General features: G+C 32.9%; 2 protein-coding genes across 2 annotated transcripts; one reads left to right on the top strand and one right to left on the bottom strand.

Annotated features, from left to right (window-relative positions):
* Positions 1 to 129: 129 nt before the first annotated feature.
* LOC130656987 (uncharacterized) lies at positions 130 to 1,615 on the bottom strand. Its single transcript, XM_057459938.1, has 2 exons — positions 1,463 to 1,615; positions 130 to 892 (listed from the first exon to the last, which is right to left on the bottom strand). The coding sequence occupies exons 1-2, from the start codon at positions 1,556 to 1,558 to the stop codon at positions 182 to 184; spliced, it is 807 nt and encodes a 268-aa protein (XP_057315921.1). The 5' UTR covers positions 1,559 to 1,615; the 3' UTR covers positions 130 to 181.
* A 1,949-nt stretch (positions 1,616 to 3,564) lies between these two features.
* On the top strand, positions 3,565 to 16,267 carry LOC130657232 (uncharacterized). Its single transcript, XM_057460206.1, has 4 exons — positions 3,565 to 3,673; positions 12,090 to 12,262; positions 13,952 to 14,098; positions 14,417 to 16,267. The coding sequence occupies exons 2-4, from the start codon at positions 12,131 to 12,133 to the stop codon at positions 15,803 to 15,805; spliced, it is 1,668 nt and encodes a 555-aa protein (XP_057316189.1). The 5' UTR covers positions 3,565 to 3,673; positions 12,090 to 12,130; the 3' UTR covers positions 15,806 to 16,267.
* The last annotated feature ends 2,056 nt before the right edge of the window (positions 16,268 to 18,323 follow it).

Genomic DNA, 18,323 nt, shown 5'->3' with positions numbered 1-18,323 from the left:
AGGCCTATTTCTCGATCTGAAAATCTGAAAAAAATCTAGTGATACGAAGGTTAGTTTTCAAAAAAGTTGTTTTTTTTACCGAATTTATCAAATCAATATTACAAAAACACACAAAAAAACAACCATAACTTTCTGACAATTCCATATTTATTCGGGAAAACTATTCTTAAGTGTCTCCTATTTAACGCATGCCTATAGCTGTACCCAAAGCAGGATATCGAGAACTTAACCATCTATCACTGGAAGTGTAGGTGCCACAAGCCCCAAAATGAAGCTCTGTGAAGAAAAAGTAATTTGTTGGCATTCGTCGCCCAGAGTATGGTCTTCTAGCGGTTCCTCTCCAGTCTACCGCCACACCACCTTCCTCATATATTCTCAAATGAGAGTGGGATGGGTGGGGTTTTTGCTCGTCCGGGTTTAAGAAGAATGCAAAATGCCCTTGATATTCTTTAGTGCAAGTATTGTAGGTAACAGGTTTAGAATTTGATATTATTCCGTTGATGTCTCCTTTATGAAAACTTTTGCCATAAATTGTGTCCAGATATAGAAACTGTCCCATGTGATTATTAGCAGGTTTTTGTATGAGGAACTTATTGTTAAGGTACATGCGTAATCCTTTTCTTTGGTTGAGCTGACGGACAACAGTGTATGGCTGTGATCCATCTGGTTTTGAGATTCTCATCAAGACGTCCGTTCGATTGCGAAACAACAAGTTCAAATCTTCCTGCGTCATGGTGGAGAGTAAAGTATCAGAAACGAATGTATAGCCTCCTCCGTTGATGCTCATCTCGCAGTACACTTCATAGTATCCTGACGGTAAACTGATGAATCGAACACCAGAATACACTCTCGGTACACGTGTTTTTAAGTCAGCGCAAGTGTAAAAAGAACTCTAAAATTTAAAAAATTAAAAAAGATAGTGGATAAAAAGTTTTGTTACTTGACGATTTTGAGGATTTCTGTCAACCCCGTTTCCCAGCGACCGCTCAAAATAACTAGTCAAGGGCCAAGCAATCCTGGGGATGAAGCTTTTCTGTTTGCGCATTGATACAACACTTTAAATTTTGTCAGAACAAATTATCATTCGTCGTAGAATTTTAAAAGTTTTTAGAGAAGAAAGCCTCTTGTGTTTCAACTTTATTCAAATAATTAGAACTTTATTCAAATAATTAGTTTAAAATCAGATAGATGATAGGTGAATAACAAGAATGATTGTAAATTTGTTAGTAAAGATACCGAGACAAGGCTAGTCATTATTCTCATTTCTTTTTTGTTCTTGTTTTTAACCTGAAATTCTAGTTTGATAGTCTTGTAAAGCACATTCCTATATAAAAGAAAAAGGGTATTTGGCGGGAAGAAAAATATGCAAATATATATATAAGTGAATAAAATTCTGCAAGAAATAATAATGGCAATAAAAGAAAAAAGAATCGAATTATTATCATAAAAAATATACAAATACCTCCGCTTTACTCTTTTTATAACCGAAGAGGAGTCCTGATACATGAAGCGTGACACTCAAACATATAAAAGTTAAGAACACCAAATTTTGTGCCATATTGTGTTAAACGAACCATTCATGAAAATAAAAGGAAAGAAAATATTTCTCTACTCACTTTTAAGTCTAGCTAGTACAATAGCAATATATTATCCAAACTGGCTTCCAGTCCTATTATGTTCTCACTTATGTTAACGTAAAACTATAGGTAAAACAGGACTGGTACCTAGGCTTGTTTTCCACAGAAGCCGTCATTTCAGCTGTCAGTTTGGGTGGCAGTCCACAGAGGTATTGTAAATTGGAACAGCTGAAGACAAAGTGCACCCATGGTATGACGTCATACATTAAGGACTTTCTATTCATATATGACAAGGGCTATTCGTAATGGGCGTTTTTTATAACATATATTTGCGTTATCTATATTTAGGCAGTCTGTGGTGAACTCCATCGTAGAGACTTGCACCGCGCACTGTAAACTGACTTACCGCTAACGATCAAAGTGAATTGTCTTTAAAAGTGACAGATTTTGATGTTACCTTTATTTTCACTTTTTCTTGAAAAAAATGAATTAGGGAGACAAGTTTTGTGGTCATGGGGGAGCATGTATTTTTGGGCTTCTTTAAAACTCATAATACGACAAGACATTGTTTTCCAATGCAAATATCAGTCGAAATTGCCCATTTGCGTTGAAATAATGCTTTGTTGAATTGAAACTAGCTGAATTCATTTTTAATATTTTGTAATGTATTAGATACGCTATTTTAACAAGCTGACTAAAAGTCTACTCATTTCATCGGAAAAATAGTTATGTGCGCCGGGTTAGGCTGCATACTAAATTATCACGTTATGCTGTGTTCTTAAACATGTCTACTAGAATGAGCAAATAGCAGTCATTAAAATTGTATTTTTCTTTTTCCATAGTATTACATTGCGTTGATTGACCCAGTTGTGTGGAAAGCTATCAAACTGAACTTCAAACTTATAATTTTTGTTATAACAGGACAGGAAAGTGTACTTTGCATCTCTGAAATAATAGGATAGAGGTCTTATGATCTTGCTTTAAGAACTAACTTTTTAAAAGCCTTACATCGTTTCTTTTTAAATATATGCTAAGTAATACATAAAAAAGCCAAAAATCAACATTCTAATTGGTTATTTTGGCCTAAAAGAAAAAAGAAGCAAGAAATGGCCAACCTCCACCCCTGGGCTCTTTGTCTCTTGTTTATAACGGGACAGCAAGACGAACTAGTTTCTTTCTCGCCGTCCCATATATCAAAAAGTAAAACAGACCTGGGATCGAGGTTGAGAAATAGCTTAAAAACAATATAGTGATAGACTTTATTGCATCTTTGATTCATAATAAACATCAAAGGGAGGGGGTAACTGTGCACACAAATCTCTTGGGTGGCTTTCCATTACTTATTTAAAAAAATATAAAAATACATATCACGTAAAAATAAAGCTAAGATAAAAAAGTAAAAAATAAACGCAATAAACATGTCCCCGGAGAAGAACAAAGAAGGAGGTGGAGAGTGCACGCTAGGATGCAAGATGAATTTCATGATGGCTGCTTAGCGTGGCAAGATACTTATAATAGCTTGCAACACGTTTTTACTCTTCCTCTTTTAATACTTAAAAGCAAGAAAACAACAAAAAAAAATATGCACAGTCTTGAACTATTGTTAGTTCAAGCTGTGTCTTTTATCCGATTTATTTTCAACAATAATAACGTTTTAACGCCGTGAAATTAATCGCTTTTCAATTTCCGATCCTATCCCTGCTGTGGTAATATAAATTTTTTATAACACAAGAAATCTAACAGCATTTCTTAGCGAAGGGGTGTCTATATAAAACGTTGTAAAAGAAATTTAGCAGGTATCCCACTATTATATTATACCGGCACAGTTGCGTCATTCCATTGGATTCGTTGTTCACTTTTATAATAGGGAATCAGTTTCAATGTTTAAACTAATACGGATTTTCGTGCTTTATTTTATATATAATAATTTTATTCCCAGCTAATAACATTTTGACCTTTATAGGGCGTATGATTTTTTTTATCTTACCAATTAAAGCTTTTTGTTATTATTTCTGTACGGATTTTGTTTCTGGTTTTTAAATGGTTTTAATTGATCTTGATGAGGTGCTGATTTGACAATAAGATCGATGACACAGGTAGGTTTGCACATCGAATTAATTCATGCTATAATGTTAATAATTACATCCACTATTTATTTTTGCCTTTTATTCTTCAATTTATATATTTAGCTTAGGTATAAAATTTTGTGCATGTTGGTAGCTAGTAATCATATTTATTTACGTTTAAATAATGTAATATCATGAGAAGTTTTGAGGTTGAAAAAAAAAACTTCACTCTGCACTTTTGCTCGCAACCTAAAATTTGTTTGAAGGGAATGCAAGACTACGCGCAGCTTACAGAAGAATCAGAGTATATCTTTAAGGTCCGACGATCATAGATTAAATTGAGCAACTTTTAAAAACTCACAAGTTGTTTTGTTGCAATGAAGATCAGTAGCAGTGATAGGAAAGGGAAAATTTTAGAAACATTAATCTTTCAAAGGATTTAAAAGTCACGAACAAAAATAGACCAAAATTATTTACGTTTTATTTAAGTATATCGTCTGTTGAGTCAAGAAACGTGGGTAATAGTTATATTTGTTGTTTTCGAAAACATGTCTCAACAATTTTTTTATTTTCTTCAAACATTTTTTTTTTCCGATCTGAGGCAGTTAGTAAGGGAAGTTGTTAGGATAATCCCTTTTAATTGATTTTTCTCGTTCATGTAGAAGTTTTACAAATTAAAAAAAATCAACATGAATTTTTTGTTTTCAAATTAACAAAGAGGTCTGGTACTAGCTTCCAAAGAATGCACGCACACAGGAGGTTTCATCATATATTTTTGGAGTACGTGGGTTTGTAGTGCTTATGAATCCCCTTTGTGGGGTTAGCTATCGCAATTATGAAAAAGTGTCTAAGTGAGAGCTTTTAAAATTTCAGTTAGGTACCAAACTGTGTATATTAAAAAGGAAATAGCTGGATCCAAGCCTCACGCTGACATATTCAATTCAACAAGGTGCTCTCTAGTATTATTGCCTACTTGAATAGTATTCATCATTAATACACAAAAAAACAAAATATTTCTGCTTAGTGTAATGATAGCTTCAATCTTGGTGTAGTGGTAACTGATAGCGGTCAAAAGATAATCAGGTATTAACCACCGTAAAATATTTTTATTTTTTATTTTTATCTGCAATTATAGCATATCGTAAATGCTTGATTGTGTGGCGTGGCTAATTTAAAGCACTTATCTTTTCGCAGATTTTTTACTCCTTTGTGTGACATAATTTAACTACTTCTTACTTTGTCCAACAAGATGCACAAATTCAAACAAAGCTTTCCTCCCCCCTTTCTTTTTAAAGTAAAAATTAATTAAAAAAGCGCCGCCTTTACCGATGATTTTATTTAGCGCGCTTATCGAGAGTGTCTTAATGAAGGAAAAGTTTATCTCAAAACCTTCAATTACATAGCGGCTGAATTAAATATTTACGATAGCTAATTCTTTTATGTAAGTTACTATTTGTGTTATTTAATCAAGTATATTTAAGTACGGCTACATTTTGATACATTAAGAGAATTAACTTTCGCAAAGTTGGTAATTCATAATAATTTGCAAGAATTAAATTTGGCACATTTCGCGAAAAAAATTAGATGAAATTTTCCCCTTAATTTATACCTATTTCAAGAGCATAAAATAAAGTCTGTTGAAGTTGAAATTCGCATACTTTTTCATAATTTTTATAACTAAGTTTCACTAATTTTACGAAAAGTCGCAAAATTCTTGAAAATTATTTTCCGCCAATATTAATTCCCTTATGGTATTAGGAATTAGATGGTCATCAACTTTATAGCAGTAATTATAGACGCCCTATGTTGGTACGAACCCTTTTGTTTTGGAAAAAGAAATGGTGAAGCTGATGTTCTGACTTTAGTATCGTTTTAAGAATCGAAGGGAAATCTAAGAATATAATAATGGTTATACTTATGGATTTATAAAAGTTTAGCTCGGTCAACAAATACAAAAAATATTTCCTTGCTGCCACGCGTACGTTTTCAATTTCATTTCCAATTCGTTTTTTCCCCTTCGGATAATCTAGCATGTCGAGAGCTTTGGTCACCAATCCGCCCTCAAAAATACTAAACTGTACGTCACCTTTGTAATTATCTCCTGTGAAGTTATTTATGTCCCCTCAGTCACAGTTTCTATTTTGTTATATATACATACCATCTTACTTTCAAATAGCCTTACTTTTGCAAGACACTCAAGAAGTAAGTGTTACGTACAGCATATTACTGTTTGCAAGGCAAACTGACCAAAGATACAAAGAATTGATGATCAGGCATCTTTGGCAAATAAATTTTAACCTCATTCCCATGACTTGATGCACGCAGGGTATTTTCCAAATCAATTTAGACACGACTACTTTTTTATTGACAGATTTCGTAAATCACCAATCTTTAAATTTTTTTGAGCGTCTTAATTTTAAAGTGACGTTCTTATTTATTGGGTGACTAAATTCTGCTGCCGTTGGTACTTTTCTTACTATCAACATTGAGAAAAAACGGAAAGATAGAAACAGTAAGGCGGAGGAAATAAAGAAACCTAATTTTGTAGTCCCGTCAAAGAAAGCTTAGTTAACAAGGTGTCTTACTTTGTTAGCTATGCAGAAACACAAAGGGGCTAGAAAAATGAAAAAATGACTGAACTCCACATTTCCATACCTTATCAAGATTTGCTGATATTGCACGGGCTTTCCGCCATTGCTAATTTTGGACTTATTGTACAGTGCAACAAGGTGAACAAGATGGAGGACCCTACAACGAAAGTAATTTTGATTCTGTACGTTGTATTTGTCCCAACCTAGTTCTCAAACCTTTTTTCATCCCCCAAAACGAAGCCTTTAATTGTTGGGAGAAAAAACGATTCGTTAAAAGACCCCTCAAATTTTAGTACAGCGAGATGTATGGTAGAATGTTTTCATCAACTTCCATCCCAAGGTCGTCCGAGACAAAGAGTCCTGGAAACAAAGCTAATTTTTCATAAAATTTAATATTTAAATTGAGTGATAAATCAGGTAATATGTAAATTAAAACGTTGGCGAGTTATGAGGTACAGTGCGGTGATCCTTAAAACTATGATTTATGTCAGCCAGGTACTTAGCGTTAGTCTTATTTTGTGTGTATTAAAAAATGCAATAAAGTTTAGCTTTTAGAAATTCTTTTTGTTTTTCTTTGATGAGGGGAACAACCTCGTTTTCAATAACAAATAAATGAAGGACATTGGTCAACGCTATCAAAACAAAAAATAACAACAACCAAAGAATTACAATTAGTAGCTGAAAATCATGGGGAAAAAATCTCCAAAGTACTTTACGTGACTTGATTTCTACATTCTCTTTTTTATTTTTCATGTCTCAGGAAATGTCTGAGAAAAAAAAAACACTAGTAAATCACGCCTTTTCTCATATCTATAGGTGGTGTTAATTAAAAACGCCTTAGAGAGACCAAAAGAACACAATAAGCATTTGTCTACAAAATTAGTCATTTCTGAATAATTTTTTTTTATATGAAGCAGACAGATAACCGGCACGTTTTTCCATGCATCAATGGTGTTCGCTCTTCTGTCAATTTATCTTTTCTTTACATCCACCTAAACTTAAACGGATCTCAATCTCAAAAGTAAAAACTTTCCTAACAAATATAAGCTCGACCCCCTTACTTTCTACCGTATTTAAAAGTGTATGTTTTACTTTTAAAGGCACTGCTTCAATTCGAATGGACTATCGTTAATTCTTACATCAGTTAAAGAATATAGCTGGACACCAGGTTAAATGAAGCAAACAAAAAATGTATTGGAATTATTTACAGTCATGATAAAGCAATAGTATCAATCTCGTTCCCAGAGCCTCGAAAAAAGTAGAAAAAGTTTTGAGCTTATACAACCACCATAAACACATCCCTCATGTTATGATAGTAAGGGAAGTGGATTTGTCGATTTCTTCCTTCTTCCTTCTTGCTTGCTTGATACCACTTACCATACAAGTTGATATGCAACAACTACGACGTACCCTAATGACAAGTCATTAAAAAACATCAAAAAGTGACTGCATTTTAATTGGAGTTATAAAGTTTTAACAGGAGGCTTCTTGAAATAGATTTTTCTCCTATCCTAAGAAGTTGCAAGCATGAGGAAAATCATTGTTCAGACAAAGAAGATGACGCTGGTCATGGCTTTCATATGAAGCATTTCATTGCCTTTCGGGTGAATCACTTGACTAACCGAGATTAGGACCATTTTTCAGTTCAGTGCCGGTGTAGAAAAAGACAACTAAGGAGTATTGGGGACGAGTTTGGTATCTACTATGTTTCTTCAAAAAACAAGGCACCAATTCCATTAGGGTCTTCATTTCATAATATCTTCATTGAGCGACTTCTTTCCCAATCTTAAAAGAGTGTAGAAATTTTTATTATTAGTATTATTGAAATTATTTACCCAGGATAGCTTCTTCAGTTTCCATTGATGCTGCTTTCCAAGAGGGCCCTGCGAAGGACATTTAAAGCTCCCATTTTGAGCTACGAAAGTCGTGCAAGCACAGCAATCGCTCAACTAGACAAGCTAAGATATCAATCCTATTCTCACGCTAAGCGCTAAGCAGAAAAGACAGATTCACACATTTACAGTCTCTGGCATGACTTAGCCGTGGTTTGAACCCAAGACCTTCCGCACTGGAAGCGAACGCTTTACCACAAGGCTACCAGTATTATACAGAGGCTCCTAAGCAGTTTTTATGTTGTTGTCACTAAAAAAAGAGTTTGAAGCCACCCAGCGGGCGTCCATTCGTTTATTTTCATCACAAAGAATGCTTTTTAATATAGGATCACTTTGGATCATCCTAATTCCTATCCTCACTTCCTGAAAAAATTTTAAATTTTACAACTGTTAAACCGATTAACATTTTTTTATGTAAAAAAATCGATCTATTGCCTCCGAAGACAAAATTTATTAGCTGCGACAATAAATCTAATGTTAAAAATATTAAATATGAAACTGCAATAAAAAAGGTTTGACAACGTTTTTCTATAAATTTGAAGACAATAATAAAAATGGATATAGCAAATTAAAACTATATTGGTGCAGAACTTATGTACAAAAGTCTTATAAAGAAAAGGTTATGGTGAAATCAACCATTAGTTGAAGAGAGAGAAAGAATATGCTAAAAGGACTGAAGAAATTCTTGAACTTGTAATCAATAGTTTGATAATATTTTTCGTTTTTGGTATATAACTTTAAACATGGATTTATAACAGAAATTCCACGATGTAAAGGTCAATGTATTGAATATTTCCAATCTTGATGAATACAAAACTCGTTGATCGTAACTGTTCACAGTTAGCTATATCAATTCAAAAAGATTATTCAATGCAAGTTTCAGTTAGCATAAATTTTAATTTTAAATCAATTTCCTTTTTTGTTTGATAGAACGGAAGGATTGAGTTAAATGAAAATGGCAGGAGCTTATTGCGTTCTCTTGTGCCACCAGTAGAGTCATTGATACCTTATGAGGAAAATCACATATATAGATCCGTTAAGTATTGAAAGAGGACATGCAGTGTTTTATGGATCTTGGAATTATAGATCCATTCTGCTAGCTGTAATTAATTGGAGTTGATTAATGGTGTATTCGTAGGTCAAACTTTAAAATAATTGTTTTTTTTTTAACTAATAAGATGGTTTCTTTATCTCCAAAGTTTTATCAAGACCAGAATGTTAGCTTCATATGTGTATCTGTAATTTCTTTAAGAAGGAAATTCTAGACTGCAGTTATAACGCCTGCCTTTTAGTTTATTTAACGAATCCCCGCTCTCCTTCTCTGTAACGTTGTTTGTACCACACTTAAACTTGAGTCAAACCAGTTGCGTTCATCAGGTACATAAGCATTAGAATTAAGAAGGAGGGAGGCAGTTTTAGAATTTGCAGAATTTGCAGAATTTGCAGAATTTGCAGGTAGAATAATGTAAACTTATAAATCTAATTAAAAAAAAATATAAGAGTTGTGTAGGTACCTTGTAAGTGTACATCCACAATTTATAATAAAAGTTTAAAACAAGAGAAAATTTAAGGGGTGTTTACAAAAAAGAGTACAGAAAAAGAAAATTGCTACTAGAAATTCTGCTAAACATATTAAAAAAAGGTAGAGCCATAGTCACGTTTTTCAGTAGGACGCACAAGATTGTAAATTTATGAACCTTCATGACAAAAGAAGCCCCACCTAACCCTTGACTAAAATGTACTTTAAATTCATACGACTACAGTTGAAAGTTACATTGAAAAATCTAATAATTTAATAAGCCTTTAACTATAAATCACATGTTAAAAAAAACAAAAAAGAAACATTTTTTCTTTATAAAAGACCAGCTTTGTAAGGATGAATTAAGAAAAATAACAACAACACAAGAATAATCACCATAAACATAAAAACTTCAGTGTAGTGAAAAACAACCACATTTATGGAATAAACTTTTCTTGAAAAAAATAATAATTAATGATTTAAGCTAAATAACGGCCATTATAATTTCACAAATTAGAAATATTAGAATTATAAATTTAAAATTTACCACAAATTTACCAAAATTCGTAAAAATGACTCAAGTGATTGGTTATGTGTAGATGTGACATTTTATGATAGTTGAACAAAGTGATTATTGTCTGGTTTTTGCTGACCTCCCTCTTCGTCAAATTTTGAGTTTAAATTAATTAATTGTTTATATGATTAATTATTAATTAAAGTCTTACCGATAATATATTATTAGAAAGAAAAAGTGTCTAAAATAGAATTAATAATAGTAATAATATTGACACATAACGAAGGCATTAGCATCACGTGACCAACTAGCATTTTCTTCCTTTTATGATACTTTTGTCTGGTGTGTATTTCAACAGAACAAGATAAGAAAACTTTATCAATTTTAGGGTTTAAATTATTAAAAAATGACGAAATTTTAAACGCCACATGGTTTTTATTGCTTATTAAAAATCCTCTCAATTTTTTACATACCTTTTATTCGGATGTAACAACCAGGTTTGCATTCACAATTTCCAATGACACTGTTTGAACATTGCTTTGCACTGCGTTGTTCCATGGATGTCCTGTGACGAAAGCTGTTTTAAAATTTAAACAGTCTGCCATTTTTTTCCCGTAGTAACAGGCTGGATTTAATATACTTCACCACATGAATCTAAGTTTAAACCAATGAGAAAAAAGATTGATTTCATAAAAGATTAAAAGACAATTATCGAATGATATAGCAGTAGTAAATCAGACACGCTTATTATGTCTGAGTGGGAGATTTTGATGAGGAAAAAGATGAAAATTTGCTAGAATGGTGTATGTCATATTATTAATTTGTATTTTTCCAAAATTAGTTTTTATTTTTAATTCCATTGCTATTTGTACTATTTATTTAACTTTCAACTATTTTGATTTGCAAATTTTTGATTTGCTATTTCTCTATCCCTTATTCTCTTTTCTCTTACATTTTTTACCTTATTTTTTCTTTAAACTTATTTTCATGAGAACGACGCGACTTATATAATTAAAAATAAGAACAAAATAAAAAAACAAATGGCAGGGCTAATATTTAGCTCTTTGAGACAAAATCTGGTTTTATTTGAAAAAGCTCTGGAAACGAGAATAAATCCACAACAAACATTGCTTCATTGTATACATGTAAAGGTTCATTCCAACAATGATTTGAGGTAGACTGATTTTGAAAAAAAATTAAAAGAGTTTACATAACCAGAAAATATGATGCACCACTGCAGAAAATGTTGATATTAATGGCATTTACAGTGAAAATTAAATCACGTTATGGAACTATAGAATTCTCTTAATCTTTTGTTTTTCATTTTACTTTTTTATCTTTTGTCGTTTTTAGTGTAAAAAAGCATCAGTAAAATCTGACCTGAGGATGGCTGTTCTTATTTCTTTTAGTCTTGTTCGTAGTTTGTTCTTAAAGAACACAACTTTAGAAGATTTAGCCGTAATTTGTTGTTATTTTGAATTTGAATCGAAAGTTCTCTACGTGTGGAAAATGTTTCTATACCATGAGGAATGAAACGATTGCAAACAAAGATATTTCAGTAGCTTGAGAACGAATTTTAAAACCATCCCCCTTCTTGATTGTTATTATTTTATGGGAAAATTCAGACTGTGCTTAGTTTTAATAAACATCGCACCTTGATGGTATTCTTATTTCAGCAAAATCTGAAACTTGTGTTCTAATAAAAATGTTCTTATAAAAACAAAAAAGCGTGCAGATCTATAAATATAAATTTGAAAAACAACACAGGGTAAATCGCGCACCATATTGAATTATTAGTAGCTATTTTTAATAATTCGTATTTATTATTTATATATATTTCTTGCTTTCATTTTAAGTTCGGTTTACACGCTGCGAAATATTCGACATGATATAGTAAACATGCTGTGACGAGCTCTATTTTCTTCTTTAGGGAGTAAACATATAAATTTAAAACGTATATATAGAAACAGGATGAAGCGATCACATTCTTTGGAGGAAGAAGAATCTAAAGTATCACGTCTCAAATATGATGGAGATGGCAGACTTTCTGGAGATTTTGATAAAGTTTCACAACACGGGTTAAAAAAAGTACACAGTGAAACGGTAAGGGGGTGTACAATTATGTTTAATTTGCCCTAACTAGCGTTTATAGGAAAAGTGTCTAAAAGCTTAAGCTTTTAGACACTTTTTGGTTTAGCTTAAGAGATTGGTAAAAATTCAACAGTGGAAATGTAAAGCTCAATAAAAACAAAGATCCACAAGGAAGTGTGTGGTAGGTACTTCCAAGATCAAAACCAATGGGAATGATACTGTCATTGAAAGAATCTATTCGTTACGTATGTGTTAGTTGTTGTGAAAACTTCGAACGACACGTAACGGAATTCGATGCATTTTTACATCTTTTTTGCAATAAGATTTTCCCCCGCATCTGTAGACGAGAAAACGCCCGAAAAACAATCAGTCTTCTATCAAACACACCTTTCTTTTCACCTTTCCTTCCAGGAGGATTTCTTTTCTTGTAAAATTAAAAAACAAAAAAGAAAAACTGCGGATTGAGGATGAGATATTTAATTTATAAACTTTTATTTTAAACAGTTGTTTTCGCGTGAAGCAAAAAAAATTTGTCACGTCAGATGTAACTAATGAATTTGGTCTCACATCCAGAAACAACGTGCTAAATCAATTTATCCTTCATGCATCACCTTGAAAATTTATTTTTCTCAGTCTTCATACCGCAATCTTGATCTAAAAAAGCTGCTATCAAATTTCTTATCTTTAATTTAATGATATTAATATATTTCTAAAATAGTTTTCTTAGCAAGAGTCCATTATTATCTCTACATGTTATTGTTTCGGCATGTTTGAACTGCCGAAAAAATGTTCAATACCATCAAAAGTGTATATAAACTTATGCTCTCACCTAGAAGAGGATAGAAATAGATTATTTCTATCCTCCTAGCTCTCACGAAGGATTCAGCTGTAATAGTACTACGTTTTGTTTATTTATAGTCAGAAAAAATTCGCCTTTACGTGAAAACCAGTATCATGTATTTTCCTTTAAAGGGTGTTTTTTGACTTGTGTAGCACCGGGGAAAGAAAAGGAGGAAAACCTTCACCCAGGGCATTTGTTTCTTGTTCTGCCATGACGCGAAAAAGAAGAAAACTTTGAGACTATCCGTCAACAACACCGCGAAATTACGGCTGTTTGTTTAATTACTGACCATGTATTAAAAAGAGATATAGAAGCCCTGGGGTTGAGGTTAGAGGGGTTACACACAGGCTATATATGTTGAACTACTTAAAACCAATCATGATACCTAACAGAGTTATCAAATATATTGATAAAAAGTTCTTTCCAGACCATATATGAATCTTATGACGTCACTGTAATAAGATATGACGTCACATATTTTAATAGTGGATACTTTTCTCCCTCCGAAAAATAATTCAGTTTTTCCCGTGCTATGTATGGTATAATCTTGATTCTTGGCACATGTGTGTAATAAATTGGTACTGGTTTAACATGAAAGTAGTTTAATGGGACAAAAAAGGACATCCTATTTGCGAGGAACGTACTTATTTTACCGAATGAAGTATAGAAAAACCACCCTTCCATTGATATAACTGCAGAATACTAGAAGGACGTCATTGGGATGATTAATGACGCCATGCTCATCCCATTATATGCATTGCATAACAAAAGTCTATGTTAAACAGGACGCCAGTACGGGATCTCTCCCCCTACATCTTTACTCTGACGTATTGATTGGGTATTAAACTTGTTTTTTATAGAACGTGAAAGATAAAAATGGCCACATCTTCCATCTACTCGAAAATAATAATCGTATGGAACAAATGGAAATTGAAAATTACTCTCTAAGAACAAGATGCAAACGACTTGAAAGTATTGTCACTCAACTACTCGAAAATAAAGGAAAAGTAAGTTGCTGTTGTTGTCGATTCATTTTGCTGTCATTGTTGTTGTTGTTGTTGTTGTTGTCATTGTTTTGGTTTTGTTGTTGGTGTTGTTTTGATTGCTATCGTCCTCATCGTTGTTGTTGTTGTTGTTGTTGTTGTTGTCATTGTTTTGTTTTTGTTTTGTTGTTGTTGTTGTTGTTGTTGTTGTTGTTGTTGTTGTTGTTGTTATTGATATTGCTGTTTATGTTCTTGGTGTTGTTTTGATTGCTATCGTCCTCATCGTTGTTGTTGTTGTTGTTGTTGTCGTCATCTCGTGTTATGTTTTACATATTTTTTTAGACTGAAGATGACGAGGAACAGGGGTTAAAAAGTAAAGAGAAAGAAGGTGAAGATATACGAGTAGCAACGCGACCATACCAAGACGAAGGGTTGTCGTTCAGTCTTTCGTATGAAAGTGATTCGCCTAGTCCTCCTTATCGCACCAATTCTCCAATTAGGTCCATCCCGCCGCCTTTATACTTTCGGCACAATCCAAGTTATGAAGTCTCCCAGTGTCATCAATACTTACCTGCACCGGCCAAGTCTTTGTCAGAACAAGTGTTTTCAAAACATCGTCCTATGGGTCATATACATATCCCAGTTTCTTTAAAAGAGGAACACAAAATAAAAAACAGAATTGGCTTTAGTTGTGTTGAAGTAAGCGATCCTAGGCATATTTTAAGAAAAACACCATCTCCATCAGAGATTACCTCTGACACAGGTGATAAAGTGAAAGAGAAAGAAAAGGGAAATGAAATCATCACTCCTGAGGAGATGGAAGAAAGAAATGAATTATTCAGAGCAACATACTATGCACACAAAACCGGCCAGAAAAAGACCCCTGAGAATAATATCTACGATGGTAGAGTACCACGAAGACACTCTCCACCATACGGGTGTGTAGAATTAACAGAATCATATAGCATTCAAGAAAAAAGGTCGCCTAAATGTTTTTTACCAACGTATCATCGAAGGTATTACCCATACGATTCTCTCAAAATAGATCGGGAAAGAATTAAAGTAGATGAAGACTACAAACCAGAAATGCATCAATTGGAGTCAATATCTTATAATACGAGAGACGAATATAGACCATATTATGCACCCGTAAGAGCACACAAAGCCACAGTCATGAAAACTCTACAGACTTTTGAAGCACGAGATAAAGGACGAGCATTTTCTCCTCCAGAAAACAGAACCCTAATCCCTAACCTTTTCTCTTCTAAAAGAGGTTACAAAGAAGCATCGGGGCTACCGATACCCATGCCTCAATTAATATCATCTGATCCTGATTTTACGAAATACAACAGCGACTTTTATACAAAACTCCCGCCAAAACTTCATATTGTCGAAAGTCAAAATGAAAATGGCGTCACTCTGACCTGGAATGCTACATCAAACTGCGACAGTTCGCTTGTGAAGTCATATCAATTGTTCGCTAGAGAATTATTTGGTCATAAAGTGGGTACAATGAAACGTATAGGTATCGTAGATGCTTTACCTCTACCGATGTCTTGTAATATTGATAAATTAAAATATAATATTAAATATAAATTTGCCGTTTGCGCTGTAGACATTTATGGACGTTTTGGTAAAATGAGCAACTTCACTGGAAAGTTTGAATTGAAACCGAAGGGAGCGTTGGATGAACAAGACGCAAAGGACATGGAGTTGAGAATTGTTGTTTAAATTATTTATTTATTTATTTATTAATATATTTGAAATATAAAGTATTTTTTAGTTTTACTATTTTTAGTGATAAGTTAAAAGTAATTTTATATTAGTTTATATGACAACTTTGCACGGACATTTGAGGGTTTTTCTTAAAACATATACTTGGAGAAATCAAGTACAAGATAAATATCTTAAAAAAAGAAATTTTCTAAATAAGTTTTGTCCAACCTCGGCCCCAGGGCTTTTTTCTCTTTAAATGCCGTGGACGGCGAGAACTCCAAATATAAAAAGAGACAAAAAGCCTGAGATCGAGGTTCGGTTATATCTCCAAGGTTATATTGTATACAATATAAAAAAAGTATAAATTCTCACTGTTACAGTTTAAACAAAAAAATTAGCGCATTGTCTGCCGCCAAATTAGTTTGAAAAGTGTAAATATCAATATAATAATAAAGGAGATCCAACAATACTTGGAGATTGACTCGCTATTCAAATTTACAGATTTAACTATGTCCGAATGAAGAAAATAGTGTTTTCGAAGCTATCTAAGCCATCTCTAAAAAAGTAAGGGGAAATACCCCTCTGTTCGATCCCAATTTTTCTTCACAATGGTAGAAATAGTCGCACTTTTTTTGTTTTAACAATCTGTTATGAAAGCGCATATTTAGTATTGCATGATTTTGTTGTAAAAATTAAAGCTATAATAAAAGGTCTTCCACAAAATGTTGAATTTTTTTCATCAGAAGAGAGGATACGCCGTTATCCTTGTTTCGTTCAAAATTTCTGTTTTGCATGTGAATTTCGCTAGTATGAGAAATACATATCTATTTCAACACAAGAGAGATAAGATGCACTGACTATATTTGAGTTGTCCTAAACTAGTCGATTATAATATTTTTAATGCGTGAGAAAATGTCGCAAGCAGAGTCAAAAATTTGCATCGTTGTATTAACATTAGAGAACGAATAAGAAGGGCTCGTTGCAACTGTTAAAGGCGGGGTCTTCCCAAAGTCCTTCTAGTATCTGTTTTGCCCATTCAGAATGACGTGGCCTCAGATTATTTTAAGCAAAATCAAAAGGACGATATTTCGTGAGTTTTCTAGGGATTTCACGCGGGGGATTTTTTTCTTTGTGTAAAGAAGTTCGATAAAAAACATATGAACTGCGAGGGCGTGTTTTGTTTTGATAAAATGAAATATTTACGTCATGCAGAATGAGTGAATAATTGAATGAATTAATGAATGACTAAACAAGTCACGCAGTTTTGTAAGAGCTTGTTCTCGTTCAAAAGTTTATGAGAAGAGTCTATAACAGATCAATATTTTATATTCCTGTTTACAAAACCTGCCCATATAGCCATTGAATAAAACAAATATTCAAAAAAGAGCTTTTATTTTCATCTGTTGTTTTTATATTCGTTCTTTTCTTTATTGAAAGATCTTTTTAAAGTTTTTAGCACCTGCGCCAAGAACATAAGGGTTTTTAAAATGTCACCAATTCAATAAAAACAGACTTTGCAAAGATGTTAAAAGAGCGCAAGCCTATTTGATTATATTTTATCAAACTTAAAAAGAAGAAAACATTGTAAAAAGTAATTCAAGAAAGTAGCTAATATGACTTTAAGCCTGTCGTTGGATCATATAATACTGCCGAAAACGTTAACAGATAATTTTTATGCAACTTGGAATTCGTATTATGGAGAAATTTTTCCTTCGCCTGTGAAGCCAAAGTATCGCCCGTTGAGCAAAATATTCATATGCGACGATGAAGAAAACATTACAAAAAGCTCGCCAGATCTTTTAGAAGCAATACACGAGTCCAATGTTCAACTACAAGATAATTTAAATCTTTTAAGAAACAGTAGAGTAGGGGATAACATTGATGAGTTTATTCGTAACAACAGGCGTTCTATATTCTTAAAAAGTTCATCAACAGGTAATTTACTTGATGATATGGAAAAAGAGAAACATCTGAAATACTTTCAGCTATCTATCGAAGATAATTTTAAGCTTCGTTCAAAATCAGATGTAACAAGGAAATCTAATAGGTTTTCATGGTGCGGAGCACAGACTTCGAAATTCTCATTTTCTTTGCCAGGCCGTAAAAAAACTTACGAGTGTATGAATATACAAGAAAAGTATGCTAATACCAACAACAACAACAAAAACAACAACAACGGCGACAATATCGACGAAAGTGATTAACCTACGGCTAAAACCGTCAATCAAATATAACATTTGAGTTATATTTTAAAAAGCCGGAAGTCAAGAGAGAAAATATTGTATAAAATTATGTTATATATGTATTATATGTATATATTCTCTTAAAGTTTGTAAATACTAAGAAAAAAAACGTTTTACCCGTGCGTTCTAACTGCAACAGGTTATGTATTGTTGCATTAAAAAATCAACAGAAACAGATAATAACGAAGGATCCAGCAACGCCTGGGGACCAAATTGTTGATAAAAAACGTGGCTGTTATACGGTGTAACCAATGTATCGTAATTAGTCGTTGATTTGGGTTTCCTTGTAA

The sequence above is a fragment of the Hydractinia symbiolongicarpus genome, chromosome 9 (genome assembly GCF_029227915.1).
Source record: "Hydractinia symbiolongicarpus strain clone_291-10 chromosome 9, HSymV2.1, whole genome shotgun sequence".
Classification (NCBI taxonomy): domain Eukaryota; kingdom Metazoa; phylum Cnidaria; class Hydrozoa; order Anthoathecata; family Hydractiniidae; genus Hydractinia; species Hydractinia symbiolongicarpus.
The sequence above is the reverse complement of the archived record's forward strand: the minus strand, read 5'-3'. Positions and strand labels throughout refer to the sequence as shown.

Excerpts from the sequence above, each read along its gene's own strand:
- LOC130657232 (XM_057460206.1), top strand. The coding sequence starts at position 12,131 with ATGAAGCGATCACATTCTTTGGAGGAAGAAGAATCTAAAGTATCACGT. Across the intron at positions 12,263-13,951 it reads AAAAAGTACACAGTGAAACG|AACGTGAAAGATAAAAATGG; the intron begins GTAAGGGGGTGT and ends TGTTTTTTATAG. Across the intron at positions 14,099-14,416 it reads TACTCGAAAATAAAGGAAAA|ACTGAAGATGACGAGGAACA; the intron begins GTAAGTTGCTGT and ends ATATTTTTTTAG.
- LOC130656987 (XM_057459938.1), bottom strand. The coding sequence starts at position 1,558 with ATGGCACAAAATTTGGTGTTCTTAACTTTTATATGTTTGAGTGTCACG. Across the intron at positions 893-1,462 it reads ATAAAAAGAGTAAAGCGGAG|AGTTCTTTTTACACTTGCGC; the intron begins GTATTTGTATAT and ends TTTAAATTTTAG.